At 37.3% G+C, this 15,484-nt stretch overlaps 1 protein-coding gene across 2 annotated transcripts in view; it reads right to left on the bottom strand.

Moving 5' to 3' along the window:
• THBS2 (thrombospondin 2) overlaps nucleotides 1–15,484 on the bottom strand; it is a 54,337-nt gene that overhangs the window by 32,356 nt on the left and 6,497 nt on the right. For both annotated transcript variants that reach the window (XM_026705134.2, XM_026705135.2), the window contains exons 4-7: nucleotides 11,798–11,882; nucleotides 7,514–7,710; nucleotides 5,713–5,856; nucleotides 1,374–1,470 (exon numbers count right to left, since the gene is read on the bottom strand). In XM_026705134.2, coding sequence (XP_026560919.1) covers nucleotides 1,374–1,470; nucleotides 5,713–5,856; nucleotides 7,514–7,710; nucleotides 11,798–11,882 — 523 coding nt within the window. The remainder of the gene's footprint in view (nucleotides 1–1,373; nucleotides 1,471–5,712; nucleotides 5,857–7,513; nucleotides 7,711–11,797; nucleotides 11,883–15,484) is intronic.

Raw genomic sequence — 15,484 nt, 5'->3', positions numbered from 1 at the left:
CAGCGTCATGCCACAATGTCTTCTTTTTTGCATGCGTGCCATAGTGCTACACACAAAGTAAACAAGGGACAAAGTTTGCACTAATATATCATCCCCCCTGGAAGCGAGCAGCCTTGTTGCACTTCCTTTTGATGCTATACAATATTCTTGCTTCTTCAGAGCCTTTCCACAGTGAAAGGAAAATATATTTGTGATATGAAGAGCTCAGAGAGGAGAAAGTAGTGACAATTCATGTGTTGCTGACAAAATATAGAGTACTGATTCAGCATAGTTAACAATCCCTTTTAGGCTGTAAAATCGGCAGAAAAGTAACACTTCTCTCCTGCAACTTTGATGACTGGCTTTTGAATTTTGCAGTATGATTGGTTTGTTTATAACCAGGATCCAACACAAGTGAAGCAGGGTAAATAGTCAACACTTTTGAGGACAAGGAAAATTGGCAAATCAATTGCCTAATATACAAGCTTTTCCACCCTTCAGCTTTCTTTGAATTTGCTATGGAACAACAAAGATAACTTTAGAACTTAAGCAGAGCAATCCTGGACCAAATCAAAGGCCTGCAGAGTCTGATATTTCTTATGGTCTTAAAATCAAATTTAAGACTATACCAAAGGTTTGTAGAATTTATCCAACATTCGCAATACACTCAATGCTCAATTGTGTCCCTGTATCCTTGAAGAACCAGCAGAACTCTAATTGGCTAACTTCACTCAGATGAAATCAAGGAAGATTGAGCAAAGCACATTACCTGTTTAGCTGAATGACTTTATTATACTTTATTAGAAAAAAGTATTTGAATAAAGCACAGGGTTAATCATTTCTCATCTTACATTATATATGATTTTTACACACTGATTCATAATTTCATGAGATCAAAAATACTTTTATTGCATTCTGTTAAATGAGTTTTGCTTATCCACCAAACTGACACTCATAATTGCAGATATATCATTAAATACTACCCAGTAAACAATATAATCCATGCCTTGTGTGGTGCAGCAAGATCAGCCCAAACAGTCAGTGCACCTACAGATTTAGGAAGTTTTTCTTTCTACTTGCTGTCAATCTCTTTGGAGGAAGAGCCATGGGAACCAGCTGAAAACTGATTTCCAAGATCTCAGAAATGTGAGGCTACTATGATTTCTTGGGGTGCAGTACACCCCAAGAATATCAGCAAGAATGTTGGCAAGGATCCTTGTTCTCCATTGGGGAATTGTCATTTTATTTCAATCTGCACTCTTTTCCCTGTGCAACCACATTTTTTTCTTTGGTTACTGAATTGTTTTTGGCTTATCTTAAATACAGTGATTATTGGCTTATCTGAAATACAGTGAGGCCGCACCGTACAAATTGGGGAAATGTTGCATACTTACTGTGGGAGCAGATAGGACAGCACTCGCCATCTATAAAAGTTGGACGGGCGCAATGCACAGGCAGGCATGTGATTTTATTGCACACCGTTTTAGAGTTCTACATGCAAAAAAAAAAAAGCAGGGTCAGATTATAATACAGAAATGAAGTCAACTAAAGACATCTCTTTAAAAAAGTAGAAACATGCAAATTATTGGAACTGAATTGGGTAAGCTGATTTTCTTTTTGATAAAAAAGGTATACCAAAAGATATAAAGTAGAATTTGCTATTTTCATGCAGTAGCATATATATCTCCAGTGAGATATCACTGAGAACTCATGGGTGAATAAGCTTGATCAAAAGGAGTTATGGATAATATCTCCATCCTGGTCCTTCTGTTATATTCATTTTTTCACTCACAATCTTGGTTGCTTAGTCTATATCCAGAACATCCCTAGGATGTGAAGGTAGGGGTTAAAAAAAAAGCCAAGTTGGCATGATAAAGCCATCATGATGCAAACCTTCTGTTCATGTATGATTAAAATAGATAGATAGATAGATAGATAGATAGATAGATAGATAGATAGATAGATATAGACATAGACATAGACATACACATAGACATAGACATAGATATATATTTGTTCTCTTAAGTTTTTGCGGGTACTTACATGTATGGTATTCAGCTTTGTTTGGGTATTTTTCCACGTCATTATAGTTCTGCTTTTAAAGTTGTAGCAACTTTTCGGAGAATCTCATCTGCCATCATCAGGCTTCTGTATTGTGTTCATCTGTGAGTTAGACTTTTACAGCCGTTTCTGTTTTAAATTTGGGGCCAGCCTACTGCTCTGCCAGAATGGTTTTTTCATCATCCTGATTGGTTGGGAGTCTTGGTCTGTGTTTACTGATCTTGGAGTTTGCTGTGTTCTGCTTGTTTGGTGTTTCTAATATCTTCTGTCTGTTTTGTGGCTTTTTTTTGCCTTGATTGGCTGGCAACATTGTGTTTTCTGTATTGGAGGCTTTTAGTGCGGCTTGGCTCCGAGTAAATGGACCGCTATCATTTATTAGGAAGCTAGGTTTCATCTGGGTGCCTGGTTGGGATGTATTTGAACTGGAGGTATCGGGGGGGATCTGTTTGTGCCCAGGTGTTTGCCTGGCTTGTGGTGTGGAGATTTTTTTGTTTGTGGTTGCAGGCTTCCAAATAATTGACAGTCTGGTGGAATCATCTCTTCTATTCATGCTTTCAGGTCTTTTTTCAATCTCTATGGCTTCTCTGATAATTCTGTAGCTGGGGTCTTCTATAGTGGCTAGGGTTTTGGTGCCATTGAAGTCGATGCTATGGCCTGTTGCATTCATGTGTTGGACTAGTGAGGAAGTGTGTTTCAGCTTTTTCATTGCAGACCCCCCCCCCCCGATACCTCCAGCTCAAACACACCGCAACCAGGCACCCAGATGAAACCTAGCTTCCTAATAAATGATAGCCGTCCATTTACTCGGAGCCAAGCTGCACTAAAAGCCTCCAATACAGAAAACACAATGTTGCCAGCCAATCAAGACAAAAAAAAAAGGCACAAAACAGACAGAAGATATTAGAAATACCAAACAAGCAGAACACAGCAAACTCCAAGACCAGTAAAAATAGACCAAGACTCCCAACCAATCAGGATGAATAAAAAACCATTCTGGCACAGCAGGAAGCGAGTCCCAAATTTAAAACAGAAACGGCTGTGAAAGTCTGACTCACAGACAAACACAATACAGAAGCCTGATGATGGCAGATGAGATTCTGCCAAAACGTTGCTACTTTAAAAGCACAACTACAATGACGTGGGAAAATACCCGAACAAAGCTGAATACCATACATGTAAGTACCATGAAAACTTAAGAAAACAAATATATATATGGCATTCATATATATATATATATATATATATATATATATATATATATATATATATATATATATATATACATATATATAAAGAATGGCATATATATGAAGAATGACACCAGACCCACACCCATGAGAGCCACACAAGATGCCACCACCACACTTCCACATAGAAAACAGACTCACACCCACACAGAAGATGAGACATGACCATGGACCAGAAGCCACACTGCAGCTGCATCACTACCCACTTCAAACCTCTCCAAGCCATACATGAAGCAAACCGACACCCACCATGAAGATGCGGCACAACCACGAACTCGAAGTCAAACAGCAAGATCACAGCTCACCAACTCAAATCCCCCAGCAACTAAGACTAACCTGAGCACAACCAAGCTCCCACCTGAACAGAACATGCCTCCAGCCAATCAGAACACGGCCAACCCCCCCAACCAATCAGAACACAGCCAAACCCCCTACCAATGAGAACACACCCCCACCCAATCAGAACACAGCCAAGCCCCCACCCAATCAAGTCACACCCTCACTAGCAGTTAAAAGGAAGAAGCAGCTGCAAGCTCACATTACTCTGAGAAGCACAGAGTCGAAGACACAAGCCTGAAGATGATGAATGAGACTTCATCGAAACGTTGCCTAGATACTTCCAATCTTACGCAGGAGAAAACCCGAATAACCAAAGATCCAAATACAAATACCCACGAGAACCTCAGAAAAAAAAATTATATATATATATATATATATATATGGATCTTTGGTTGTTCATATATATGATGGATGGATGGATGGATGTATAAAAGAGGTAGGGCTTCAATTGCATCTACCATCTTGCTTTTTTGAAATCTCCTCACTCATGTTGGATAAGTTGGATGAGGAACAGAGAAAGAGATTCAGGATAGTCCTACCCTAGAAACTATGCATATAGTAGGTTATAAGGTTATAGCTGTAATTTGGCAAGATTCTGTCCATTAGGTGTAAGCAAATAAAGGGTGGAACTTGATTGGATCTCACTGTCTCATCTCTGGGCTTGGTCTAATGTATACACACTCTTCTTATCAGTTCCCAATGTACCATTTTCCATAGTGGATGTTCTGTAAGTGAAGACCCTGTTGCACATTAGGCCACTGAAGATGGCAAACAAAATTTCACAGCCTGCCCACTATAAGAAGTCGAAGAAGACAAAATGTTTCCTTTCATCCTCACTTTGGAGCTTCTGAGCAATGGGATCTACTTCTATGTCTACTACTGTAGTATGGAGGCATGATAAAACTAAAATCTGAAGTGTTTTATCAATAATAGTAATTGCCCCAAGTATAAAGAACCATTTGTTGATACCAGATTCCATCACTTCTATAGCATGAGGGTGTTGTGGAAAGGAGGAGGAGCTGGGTTACTAAAAGGTGAAGAGTATAAGGAGAGTGAGGAGATGGTCTTCACTATGAAGGTTTTCATCCTAATATAAAGGAGGATATAAAAGAAAACAGTCTAGCAAGAAAGAACCCTATTTGGCTAATCTTACCATAGTAACATTAAGATGCTCTGTAATTCCAGTGGCCTAAGACTGGGATCTATTACAATTATTCTTCAAAGGATTTCACATGGCCTGGATTATGAACTCACCACCATTTTATAACTAAACATTTTACTCCCTGTGATAAATTCCCATTTGTTTGTTTACTGAATTCAATTTATATGACAGCTCATCTCACCATAGTGACTCTGGGTGGCTAACAATTTAAAAACACAACCACAATGAAAATAAAATACACAACTAGCAGCCACAGTTTTAAAAAAGACAATAAAACTATGATTTGAATAACCATCTCATGAGTAATGGCAACCCAACTTCTAAGCCCAGCTATTGTTGGGGCCAACCTGAGTAACAGGTGGATGATGTTCCATATAGCAGATGCAATAACAGGAAAGGCTCTCTACGGGCCTCATAACATTCCTCTTCTGCTTGATCTAATAAGATGGGTAGGTATAATTGGGACAGGTTGTCCCATAAATAAGTTCCTGTTCATGGTACCTTAGCGTTTGATTAACATTTAAAACAACAATCTATCACTCCATCAGCTAAATATCAAATTTGGAATTGGCTACGTTATATGCAATGGGATTTAGAGCATGGTTAGCATACTTAGAATTACAGACTATCTTTACCCTATTAACAATTGTTGCTCAAGATCCTACATTGGCACACTATAATAGTTTCTCATATTATTTTTTTTTAAAATACATCAATTGAATTCCTTTTACATTCTTTTGCCTGTGTGTGAAAATAACAGTTTAGACCAAAATTCAATCATATAAGCAACAGAAATGGAAGTTTATTAAGACCGTCTTTTGATGGTTTTTAATTCATCCTGAACATCAAGGCAGACTTTAAAAACATATCATGACTGAGATAAGGAAACAGTGTATAGTATGAAAAGAGTCTTAAAAGGCATACCTGACAGCTACATTTTGTACAGCTGTCCACAACCCAATGTGAGCTATTTGCAAATTCACGGCCATCTTGCCAGCAAGCAGTCTGGTTCTTCAGTGTTTTATTGGGACCAAGCAATTCTGATACAATTTTGTTATTCTCCTCTGACTGTACAATAAAAGGACAAACCATTATAAGTGAATACACCATAAACAAACAAATGTGAAACTTTTGCAGTTAGTTTAAAAATGCAGAATACTTAGAAAGGACATTATTTGTACCCAGATAATGCATCAGTCAAAAAGGAAGCAAATAATTCAATTGCCATATTTTTGGGGACAAATATGAATTAATATTAAAATTCATGCCTTTCAAGCTTATGCAGATAGCAATAGGTTCTTGTGGAAAAACTATTCCTCCGGTGGAATTTTATTCAGTATTGAATTGCACTCATCTAATACACATTAGACCACTTCAGATCTATTTCAAGTGTGTGGTGAGAGTTAGTGTGGTCCTGGAAGAGGACTGGGGAGGTCCAACTGGAAGTCCACTTTCAGCCACAGAAACTAAGTGGATGACCTGAGTCATTTTCATCTATTTCAAAGAGTCACTATTAGAGCAACAAGGCAGAGCAAGACAGTTTCTGGTATGAGAGGAAAAGAAGAAATAAGTCAACAAGCAAGCAAATAAAAATGTGCGGTTTTAATTAATAGCTCAGAGTTGGCTATAATCTCAACTAAAAAGATGGAACCATTTTGAAACTGGTATACATTTGACAGCTGAAATACTTTCCTATCAACTGTTTCCAAAGTATATGCCAAATGAATAGAGAAATAGGCCAGCAGAAGAGCTCAAAAGAAGAACAGATAAGAATCAAGGCAGACAGGAACTAAACTGCATCTCACCAAATTCCAACAGGACCAAGCAAAAACAAGAAAAAATAATAATAACTCTAAGTCATTTCAATATTCCAAATCCAATCAGAATTGTTCTTCCAATCATCTTTCGTTTGTAATTCCATTACAGACACATACAAACCCACATCTAATTCAGCCACCCTCATGTTGTCTTGAGAGCCAGTTTGGTATAGTGGTTAAGGCATCAGGCTAGGAACTGGGGAAGCCAGTGAGTTCTAGTCCTGCCTTGGGCACGAAATCAGCTAGGTGACCTTGGATCAATCACTTTCTCATAGCCTTAAGAATTAAGCAATGGCAAACCACTTCTGAAAAATCTTGCCAAGGAAACTGCAGAGACGAGGCAAGACAGCTTCCTAGACTTTGACATGACTGATTGAATGAAAGACAGGAAAGAGAAAAGGTCTGGGTATTTTGGCTATTTAATTTACATGTTGCTAAGCTCATAGAAAATTGTGGAGTAAGTTATTATGTTGATTTCAGTGAATTGAATTCAAGTCTGACCAAGTCTGGAACCAGTCTACAGTGAAAAGCATGACGCATTCATTAAACAATATGTTACATAGTCTACAGCTTAGAATCAGCAAAGAGGGACTTCTGAGGTATTATGTATTCTGGCTTAAGGACAGGAAAGAACCTGTGCTTTGGAATTCTAATCGTGAATGCTAGTTGAATATCAAGCACAAACCTCAGGATATTCTCAGTGATCTTTATCAGTGTTTTAAATAAATAAGTGCATTTGTATGATACAGACAGACAGAACCCTCATACTTATTGAAAGTTTTTAGTCATGTGAACCCAGAAGGTAGACTAGAATTTCCACCACCCATTTCTGGAACTGTAATCCAACTATATCCTGGGAACCCAAGGCTTGGAAACCACTCAGAACGGGAATGACTGGAGTCACCTACCACACTTTTCAATTTATCAGACAAGCTGTTGATAACAACTCGTAGTCCATGGAGTTCAGCAAACATAGACCCAAGCTCTTCACAAGAGCGATCACAGAATTCTGCTTTCTTCTCTGTGTTTTCTCCAACATACTCTGTCATGATTGAAGGACCGAGATGCAGGATCTCTGTGTTCTCATTAATAGTGTTCACTTCAGCTGCAAAGAAAGAAAACAACATGAGAATGCGCATACCCCAAACCGTTTCCCACTGATTATAACCTTTGATTAAAATTATACATTAATGCATTAGAATGATTTCAAAAGGATGTCTTCTGGAACAGGTTCAATTCAAATCATGTCAAAGGGAGAAAAGTGGTTGGATACCAGCTCTTTTTAATTATTGCTTTCCACAGTTTAGACCCCAAATTTAAGAAGTATCCTCTCCTATCTCAGAAGGTAATGGAAAAGTTCTTTAGAAATACCACAGATAGCTGTTAAATTTGTGCAATTCAGTTACAGTCATAACATGCATCATACACAACATTGCCCTTCTGAAGTCTTTTCAACATTCTGGTTCCTGACAGAATTTTATTTTAAAAATGAAGCAAAGAAGTAATGTAGTTAAAATAAATGTTTGAGTCTTAATCATTTTCCTTCAGAAATGACTGCACAGGAGGAATGCTAAAGCACAGACATTAAAGATACCATAATCATCCTTTGTAAGGACTTTTAAAAGACCAAACAACTTGCTTGAACAAACTTAGATTTTTGATAATTATTGGAGACATTTCTTAGCATCACTGAACAAAGTTGAGTAGCAGGCATGTAGCTTTAGGAAAATAATTCTGCATTGCCCAATTGTACCCTCTTTTGTGATGAAAGGGTGGGAGCTGGGTGTCCACAAGGTGTGGCCAAAGCCATCATCTTGTCTTTGATTATACCCTGCAGACACCCTTGGAAGAGAGATCAAGAAATTATGATACCACCAATGAGATGAATGTGGTATGGAAAGTTGGCCCCAATTTTGAACTTGGCATAATTACCATGGTAGTGCAATCATTTGGATTGGATTCCAAAATCTTTTGATGTTCCAGCCAGGAACATCAAATACAGTTGTGGGCTATGGAGAAGAGCAAACTCACCACTGTTCTCTCATTGATGAGGCTGAGAGAATGGAAGATAAATGGGATGGAAAATGGGGCTGCCATTCTCTTCCTGCAGTTTACTAGGCTCTTTGAAAATCAAATGGATGGGGAGACAGGATGAAGAGTCTTCTGAAACATATTTCAAGGGCTTGAAAGAGTACCTCCACCATGAGAAGAGAAATCTGTTCTCACATTTTGCCCTGAGTGATGCTTGCCATCTTTGGCTCTTTCGAGGTACAAAAAATAAGATTAAGGGTGGGGACTGTTAAGTGTACTGAAAACCTCCCTAACAAAAGCACAGAGTAATCTTGACAGAACAGGTCTAGGATTGCATTGTGTGGATTTTCTGCTCTTCTTTTATCCTATAAACCCTATTTTCCACTCCACAAAATTGAAGAAATGAAGATTCCCTAAGTGTTACTATTTCAATGTATATTTCACTCCTTTTGGATAGACAACAGTCTTTCTAAACTGAGTTGGCAGAAAACTGCGCATTTCTGTCAGAGCATGCCTAATGCTGGCACAATGCTTCTTGGCAACACTTTTGCTAAAAGAACAAATGCAGGTTTTTTGTTTTTTTTAAAAAAAAGATAAATTCAGAGACACAAGTCCTAAATTCCAGATTCTTGGCATAAGTTTGAAAGTTACAAGGGAAGAGACTTGTTCTCAATATGACTAAGATTCAAGAATTTTAGACTTGAGAACAAACAGCCTTTGTGATCACAGAGCCAATCTCCTGCTCCATGCAAGATTGTTGCAACCACAGTATCTTTGGCATGGCCCATACCAGGTTCTTAGCATAAAAACCTAAGCAGTGACCTGGGCCATTTTATCCAGCTATCTGTTCTCACAATGGTCAACCAAAACAGCATAAGGAAGCCCACTGGTCTTTTCAGCAGAGGGCCTTCAGAGGTAACCACCTTGCCATCAAGGCTAATAGACATTGATCCCCATGTCTTTCTTGAATTGATCAAATCTAATAAAGAACAATCCACTGCACAATCCATCCTTCAGCTGATCCTTTCTTTCCACAGAATTATTCTTCAAACATTTAGTTGATAACTGTTTCCTTGCCGTTGCACCTCCTTCCCAAAAAAATATTTCTGTACTCTACACAATCACTTCCCTTGAAACAAATTTGGAAGCCCATTGTTTGTGTTGTTGTATATGTCTAATTTTTGGAATGGTCTGAAAAATTTAACACATGTACATTCCATTCCATTTTAGCATTACGTATCTTAATAAAGAGAAATGAAAACAGCATTCCTAGAACTCTTGTTTCAGAATATTTTAATTAATTATTTTTATTTCATAAACTTTTAAGCCATGTTCCATGTCTAGACATCTAATGGTATCTTTCTTAAGCAAAGTGCAAATTATAAGAACTAAGGCAATAACAAAGGTTATTGCTATTGCCCTCTAGAAGTTGCTGTTTAAAATGATCAGAAATCCCCTGGTATTTCTTCAATTGCATTACTTGTAGATTGTAATTGTAGAGAAAAGGCAACAGACTGACACGACCATGTTATGCTTAGTTATAGTAGTGAAAATCAGAAAATCAGAATGTAAATATAATAATAGCACAGTGCCAGTGTGGCTAAATAGGAGGAAAATGGATATTTGATCTGTGAATAATCCGAAATACAACTTTCATCAAAGAAAAACTGTTTGGCAGAGGAAAAGCTTACTGCTAATGATACTAATCAATTTAATTGTGGCGTCAACAGCTAACTAAATGCTCTTCCAAAGTCTATTATGAATTCTTCCCAGCACTGAGAAATTTGAATTACTTGGCTATTTTAAGACTTCAGACTAGAAACCCTAAAAATGCAACATTGCATAATGGAAAATTGATCAGGAAGTGGCACAGTATATGCTTAAGGGTCAACTTGATGGAATAAAATGACATCTTCCTACCATGTTGACAGAAAAGTATAATAGGCTGTCCACATCCAACATAATTAATGTGAGATTATGACATCAACCTCAATGGGTTTTGACCAAGCATATTAAGATTGCAATCATCATAATGGATCCAAAGGCAGTCCAAACAGTAACAAAACAAAACAAAATCCTGTGGGCAATTGACATCCAGGAAAAAACAATATCAGAATCTCCTTCTGATCATTTGCATAAGATAATTCTAAAGGGTCCATTTAATAAGATTTTTATATGTACTTAGATAAGGCTATTTCATATATCTTTGTCTTTAGCTCTTAATGCAAAAATACAGTATATTCCAAGTAAATGATATCTTCGTGAGATGTCATCTCTATTCAATTTTGTTTTAATGGTACTTAATACAAAATCTAAACTTTTAAAGATATCAGATAGATCCTAGATCACATGCCAACTTATTACATATTGGGTGTATGTACACTGATTTTAAGGTACATTTTAATATTCAGTCAATTGCCAGTTCTATTTTACATGGGATAATTACTTATGACTTTTCAGGGTTTTTTTCACCCCTGATTTCTTGACACACTAGCTTTGGTGGATTAGAATCCAACAACATTGAGAATATTTAGAAAGGGAAAGTTTATCAATCCTACATACTTCTTTTGAAAACTAGAATTGGGGAGATAGGATTGACTAAAATCAATCAATCAATGAAGTACTGAGTTGGAAACCAAGGTTTCTAAAACCTGCAGCTCATTCTTCCTGAGATATGTGGTATTATATTTAGGAGGTATAAATTTTTTAAAAAATTGACTCACCACTTTACTACTTACATAATTATAACACAAAAGATAAAAATAAAAATAAATTTTCTTTATAGGTGTGAAATCTGACTGGGAGACTTTGGACCTGTCAAACTCAGCCAAGTTGTTGTTGTGGGGAAAATGGAAGGAGGAAGGTGTAATAAGTATGTTCACCATCTTGAGTTAATTATAAAAATAATAAAGGTAAGATAATAAATAAATAAATAAATAAATGCAAAAGCCCATGCTTGGTAGGAGTTGTAGTGAGAAGTATAGCAAACAGAACAGCTCATGCTTAATTTTATTATCAACTATACTAAACTTTTCATTTTATTCATACACACTTCCATCCCCCACCCCCTTTTACCTCTTATTATACTGGTTTTTGGATTCAGCCTAATAGAGAAGAAAAATGTGCATAAATCCTGAATTAATAATACCACATCTTCTTACCTGATTGACTTCTCTGGCATCCTTTATTGCGCAAAACATCCTCTACTGTAGTTCCAAAAACCAGATAAAGATTTTGTAAGAGACCCTGGAAACAGACAGAAATATTTTTCATTATTATCATATATTTTAGGGATATTTTGTTGTTGCCTGTTTTTTTTAAACTGAATTTAACAATGAATAGATGAACAAATGCAACCTTTATAATGGTAAAAATGTTTCTCAAATACATTGCTTCATGGGTAAAGAGGTGCTTCTTTGACACAGAGTTAATATTCCCCCAGCTGTCTTTATAACATATTTTCAAAAATTCTAATATTCGTGATGATACATAAACCCAGTAATAAAGGAGAAATAAACAATTAGAATTAGAATATTTAAAGACTTTCTTAATGTGGACTTTAACAGACGATCTTGGTCAAATGATTATTTCTTGGTGTAATCTAGATCACTGGATCACAAACAAATCATGATAAGATGATGGAATTCCGGGGGGGGGGGGAGATGATAAAAAGTACTCTGTGCTATGGAACAGGGGTATCAAATTTGATTTCACAGAGGGCCACATCAGGGTTGTGTTTGACCTCGGGGGGCCAGGGTGGGTATGGCCAGGGTGCTCATGGACAGCTCAACATCAATCGTGTTGGGATGCCTGTGGCAGCCCAAGCACTCTGCCAGCAAAAACAGGCTACCAAACTCCATTTCTGGCTGTGACGGCCTCCTGCAACCTTTTGCCAAAGAAAACGGAGCTTGGGAGGTCCACACACAGCCCTCCCGAGCTCCCTTTTTGCTGGCAGAGGCACCACGGACTGGCCTCTCACTGTTTCTAGGATGACCCTGCAAGCCAGATCTAAGCATCCCATAGGTGGGATCCAGCCCGTGGACCTTGAGTTTGACACCCTGCTACAGAGTAATATGATAACATTCATAATATAGAAGTTGGCTCATATTGGCTTCTAACACCCATATCCTGGGATGATGCAGAAAATTTTCTAATATCAATTTGATAACAGTCTTTACCAACCTCATGAAATCATAGTTTCCAGAATTCCTTGGGAAGAGGTTAGTAAGAAGTTATCTTTGATGGTTTTAGTCATGCTTTCTTCTAGATGGATTTGCAATCTAAGTTGTAAATTAATAATGTGTGTTTGCCCAATTACATTATATTCCTGCTGAATAGTTGAGATCTAAGTAGGTTAACTACTTTTCCATCTGTTTTTAGAGCTAAGAAAAGAGCAGAACAAAATAGACATGGAAGATTCACCTCCAATCTGCACCCTTCATTAGTGCAATAAGGTATCTACAGCCCAACAAGTGATCTGTGTAATAAAAGTTTAAATCCGAGGACATCTGGAAGGCTACAGATTCGTTACTCATGTTCTAGAGAGTAGGAAGGCCATTTCTAATTTTCCTTTTTCCCCTTTCAGATGCAGACTGACGAAAAAAAGATATACATGTCTCCTCCTCAGTGTGACTAACATGGAATGAATGTGTAATTCAACATCTTTCGAAAGTTTGGATAGATCTACTGTTGTGGTGAAAAAAAATTACAGCTGTTAGCATCTGTATCCATCAATTGTTGCTAATCCGTCAATTAGCACACACCCCAGGACGAGATGCTCTATAGGCCAATTCTCACAGTATAGAAATGCTATGAATTACTAAGATTACAATCCTTTAGGTAATTTTTTTTGGCGTTCTATTCAACTCATTGGGACTTGCTTCCTAAAAACTGTGGCCCACTGGACTATTATTAGCTGCCCAGAGTCATGGGGATGAGAAGGATGGCCTATAAATTTATTAAATAAATATTTCTATTCCTCTCCCCCAACTTTTAAAGTCCAACTGATTGTTTCTTATTTAAAATCAAACTAGTACGATCAATTATTTACAAATAAATGCTGGGCCAAAGAAATACTATGGATTGAAAGACAGAATAAGATTTCAATTTTTCATTGGATTGAAATCTGGAGCAGCTTTTGCCTCCACAGAAAAGCCTACTAAGTCCTTTAACTGCTTCTTCTGGCACAGGCAACAAAACCAATTTTATCTTATTTATGGGTGTTGGGATTTTTTACAATAGCATCTTGACTGTGGATATGTGCTGTTAAATCCTTGTATGTATGACTTAATTCCTTTGTTTATATTGCCCCAAGTTCTTGATAAGCAAAGATAATAAGTCAGATATAGATAAATTACAGATGGGTATACTGGACTCATGTTTTGCAAAAGAGAATCCCTAGTTGAGCGGCCCTTATTTTATTAAATGTATATGCCACCCATTGCCCTATAAGACAACTCTGTCTTAAGTGCTTCTCTAAGATGATACCATAATTCAAAGAAACAAAGGAATCCTTGCAAGCTATTGTTTCAATAGCTCCTACTTAGCTCCAAATTTCTAAAGTTGCCTTTCCCTGCTTCCTGGTGTCATGCAACATGTGATCAGCAATCCTCAATAGTTTTTAAATAGCTATTTTATGTTCACTAAAGACATTTTACACAAGCTAATGGATTTTCAGAAATTCATCTGGTTGACATTTTAGTTAATTGCATGAGAAGTATTTCAAAATATTGTGCAGTTAAAACTATAAGTATGCAGGAAATGGAGCTCATTATTAAGTTCTCAGTGCTGGAGAAACTAATTTAGATTTAATTAAAGAATTTAAGACCCTTGAGATGGTAATATATTAAGTCCCCTTAACATGAATCAGCATAAGAGGATAGAATGGAAGTCTAATTATATTTGGACAGCCATTACTTCTCCAATACCAGTACAGAGAAAGAAAAGCAATCCTAGAGCTTTCTGAACATGTAGTTCTTGCTTATCAACTGACTTGTTTAGCAACCCTTTGAACCTGCGATGGTTGAAAAAATAGCTTTGCGAGAAATCCTCACATAGTTCATTGCAGCATCCCACAGCCACATGACTAATATTTGCAAGCTTCACAACCAGTTCCAACAAGTAGAATTAATAGAGAGCACAGAACTAAAATTGCAAGTTATAGTAGTGTAATGTCTTTGTTTAATGACCCCAGTGATTTATTTAAGTACGGAAATGTAAATGACATCATAAATCTGGCATAGTCGTGTGATTTTTTTTTTTTTCAACTTAGCAACAGAATTGCCAATCCCAATTGTGGCTTGATGAGGACTATCTGGAAATGGTGAACTGACAGCTGATTCTGCTTCAAAAGATCAGACATGAAGGATTGGAAGAAGATATCATACAATCCAGGAAATTCTTGGTCAAACTGGCCACTCTTACCTTATTTCTTCGCTCATCTGATAAGCATTTAGAAATACTGGATATGTCATTTTCTATTTTACATGCTACTTCAGAAAGTGTAACACAGTTGGATTGTTTTCTCTGGTTATGCAAGCTGTGAATTCTGGAAGTTTAGTCCAGGACACTAGTATGGAGAAGGTTGAATTGAAGCAGTGAACAATGGAGATGAACCTTCCCCTCTAGTCTTTCCTCCCCAAAGCCCACTAGTAATCTTGAGACAGTCACTGTGACTTCTAGTTTGCATATAGATTAAGTGCTTTGCCCCTGGGAGGAGGAGAAAGAGGAGGAGGAGAGGAAGGAAGGGGAGGAGATGATTGCAGTTTTCAGTGACCACTATGCCATGAACTGATCTAAATCAGAGCTGTCAAACTCCCGGCCCATGGGCTAGATGCGTTACGTGCCGG

The sequence above is a fragment of the Pseudonaja textilis genome, chromosome 1 (genome assembly GCF_049901715.1).
Source record: "Pseudonaja textilis isolate UNSWEBS1 chromosome 1, rPseTex1.2, whole genome shotgun sequence".
Classification (NCBI taxonomy): Eukaryota; Metazoa; Chordata; class Lepidosauria; order Squamata; family Elapidae; genus Pseudonaja; species Pseudonaja textilis.
This window is presented reverse-complemented; position numbering and strand designations above follow the sequence as displayed.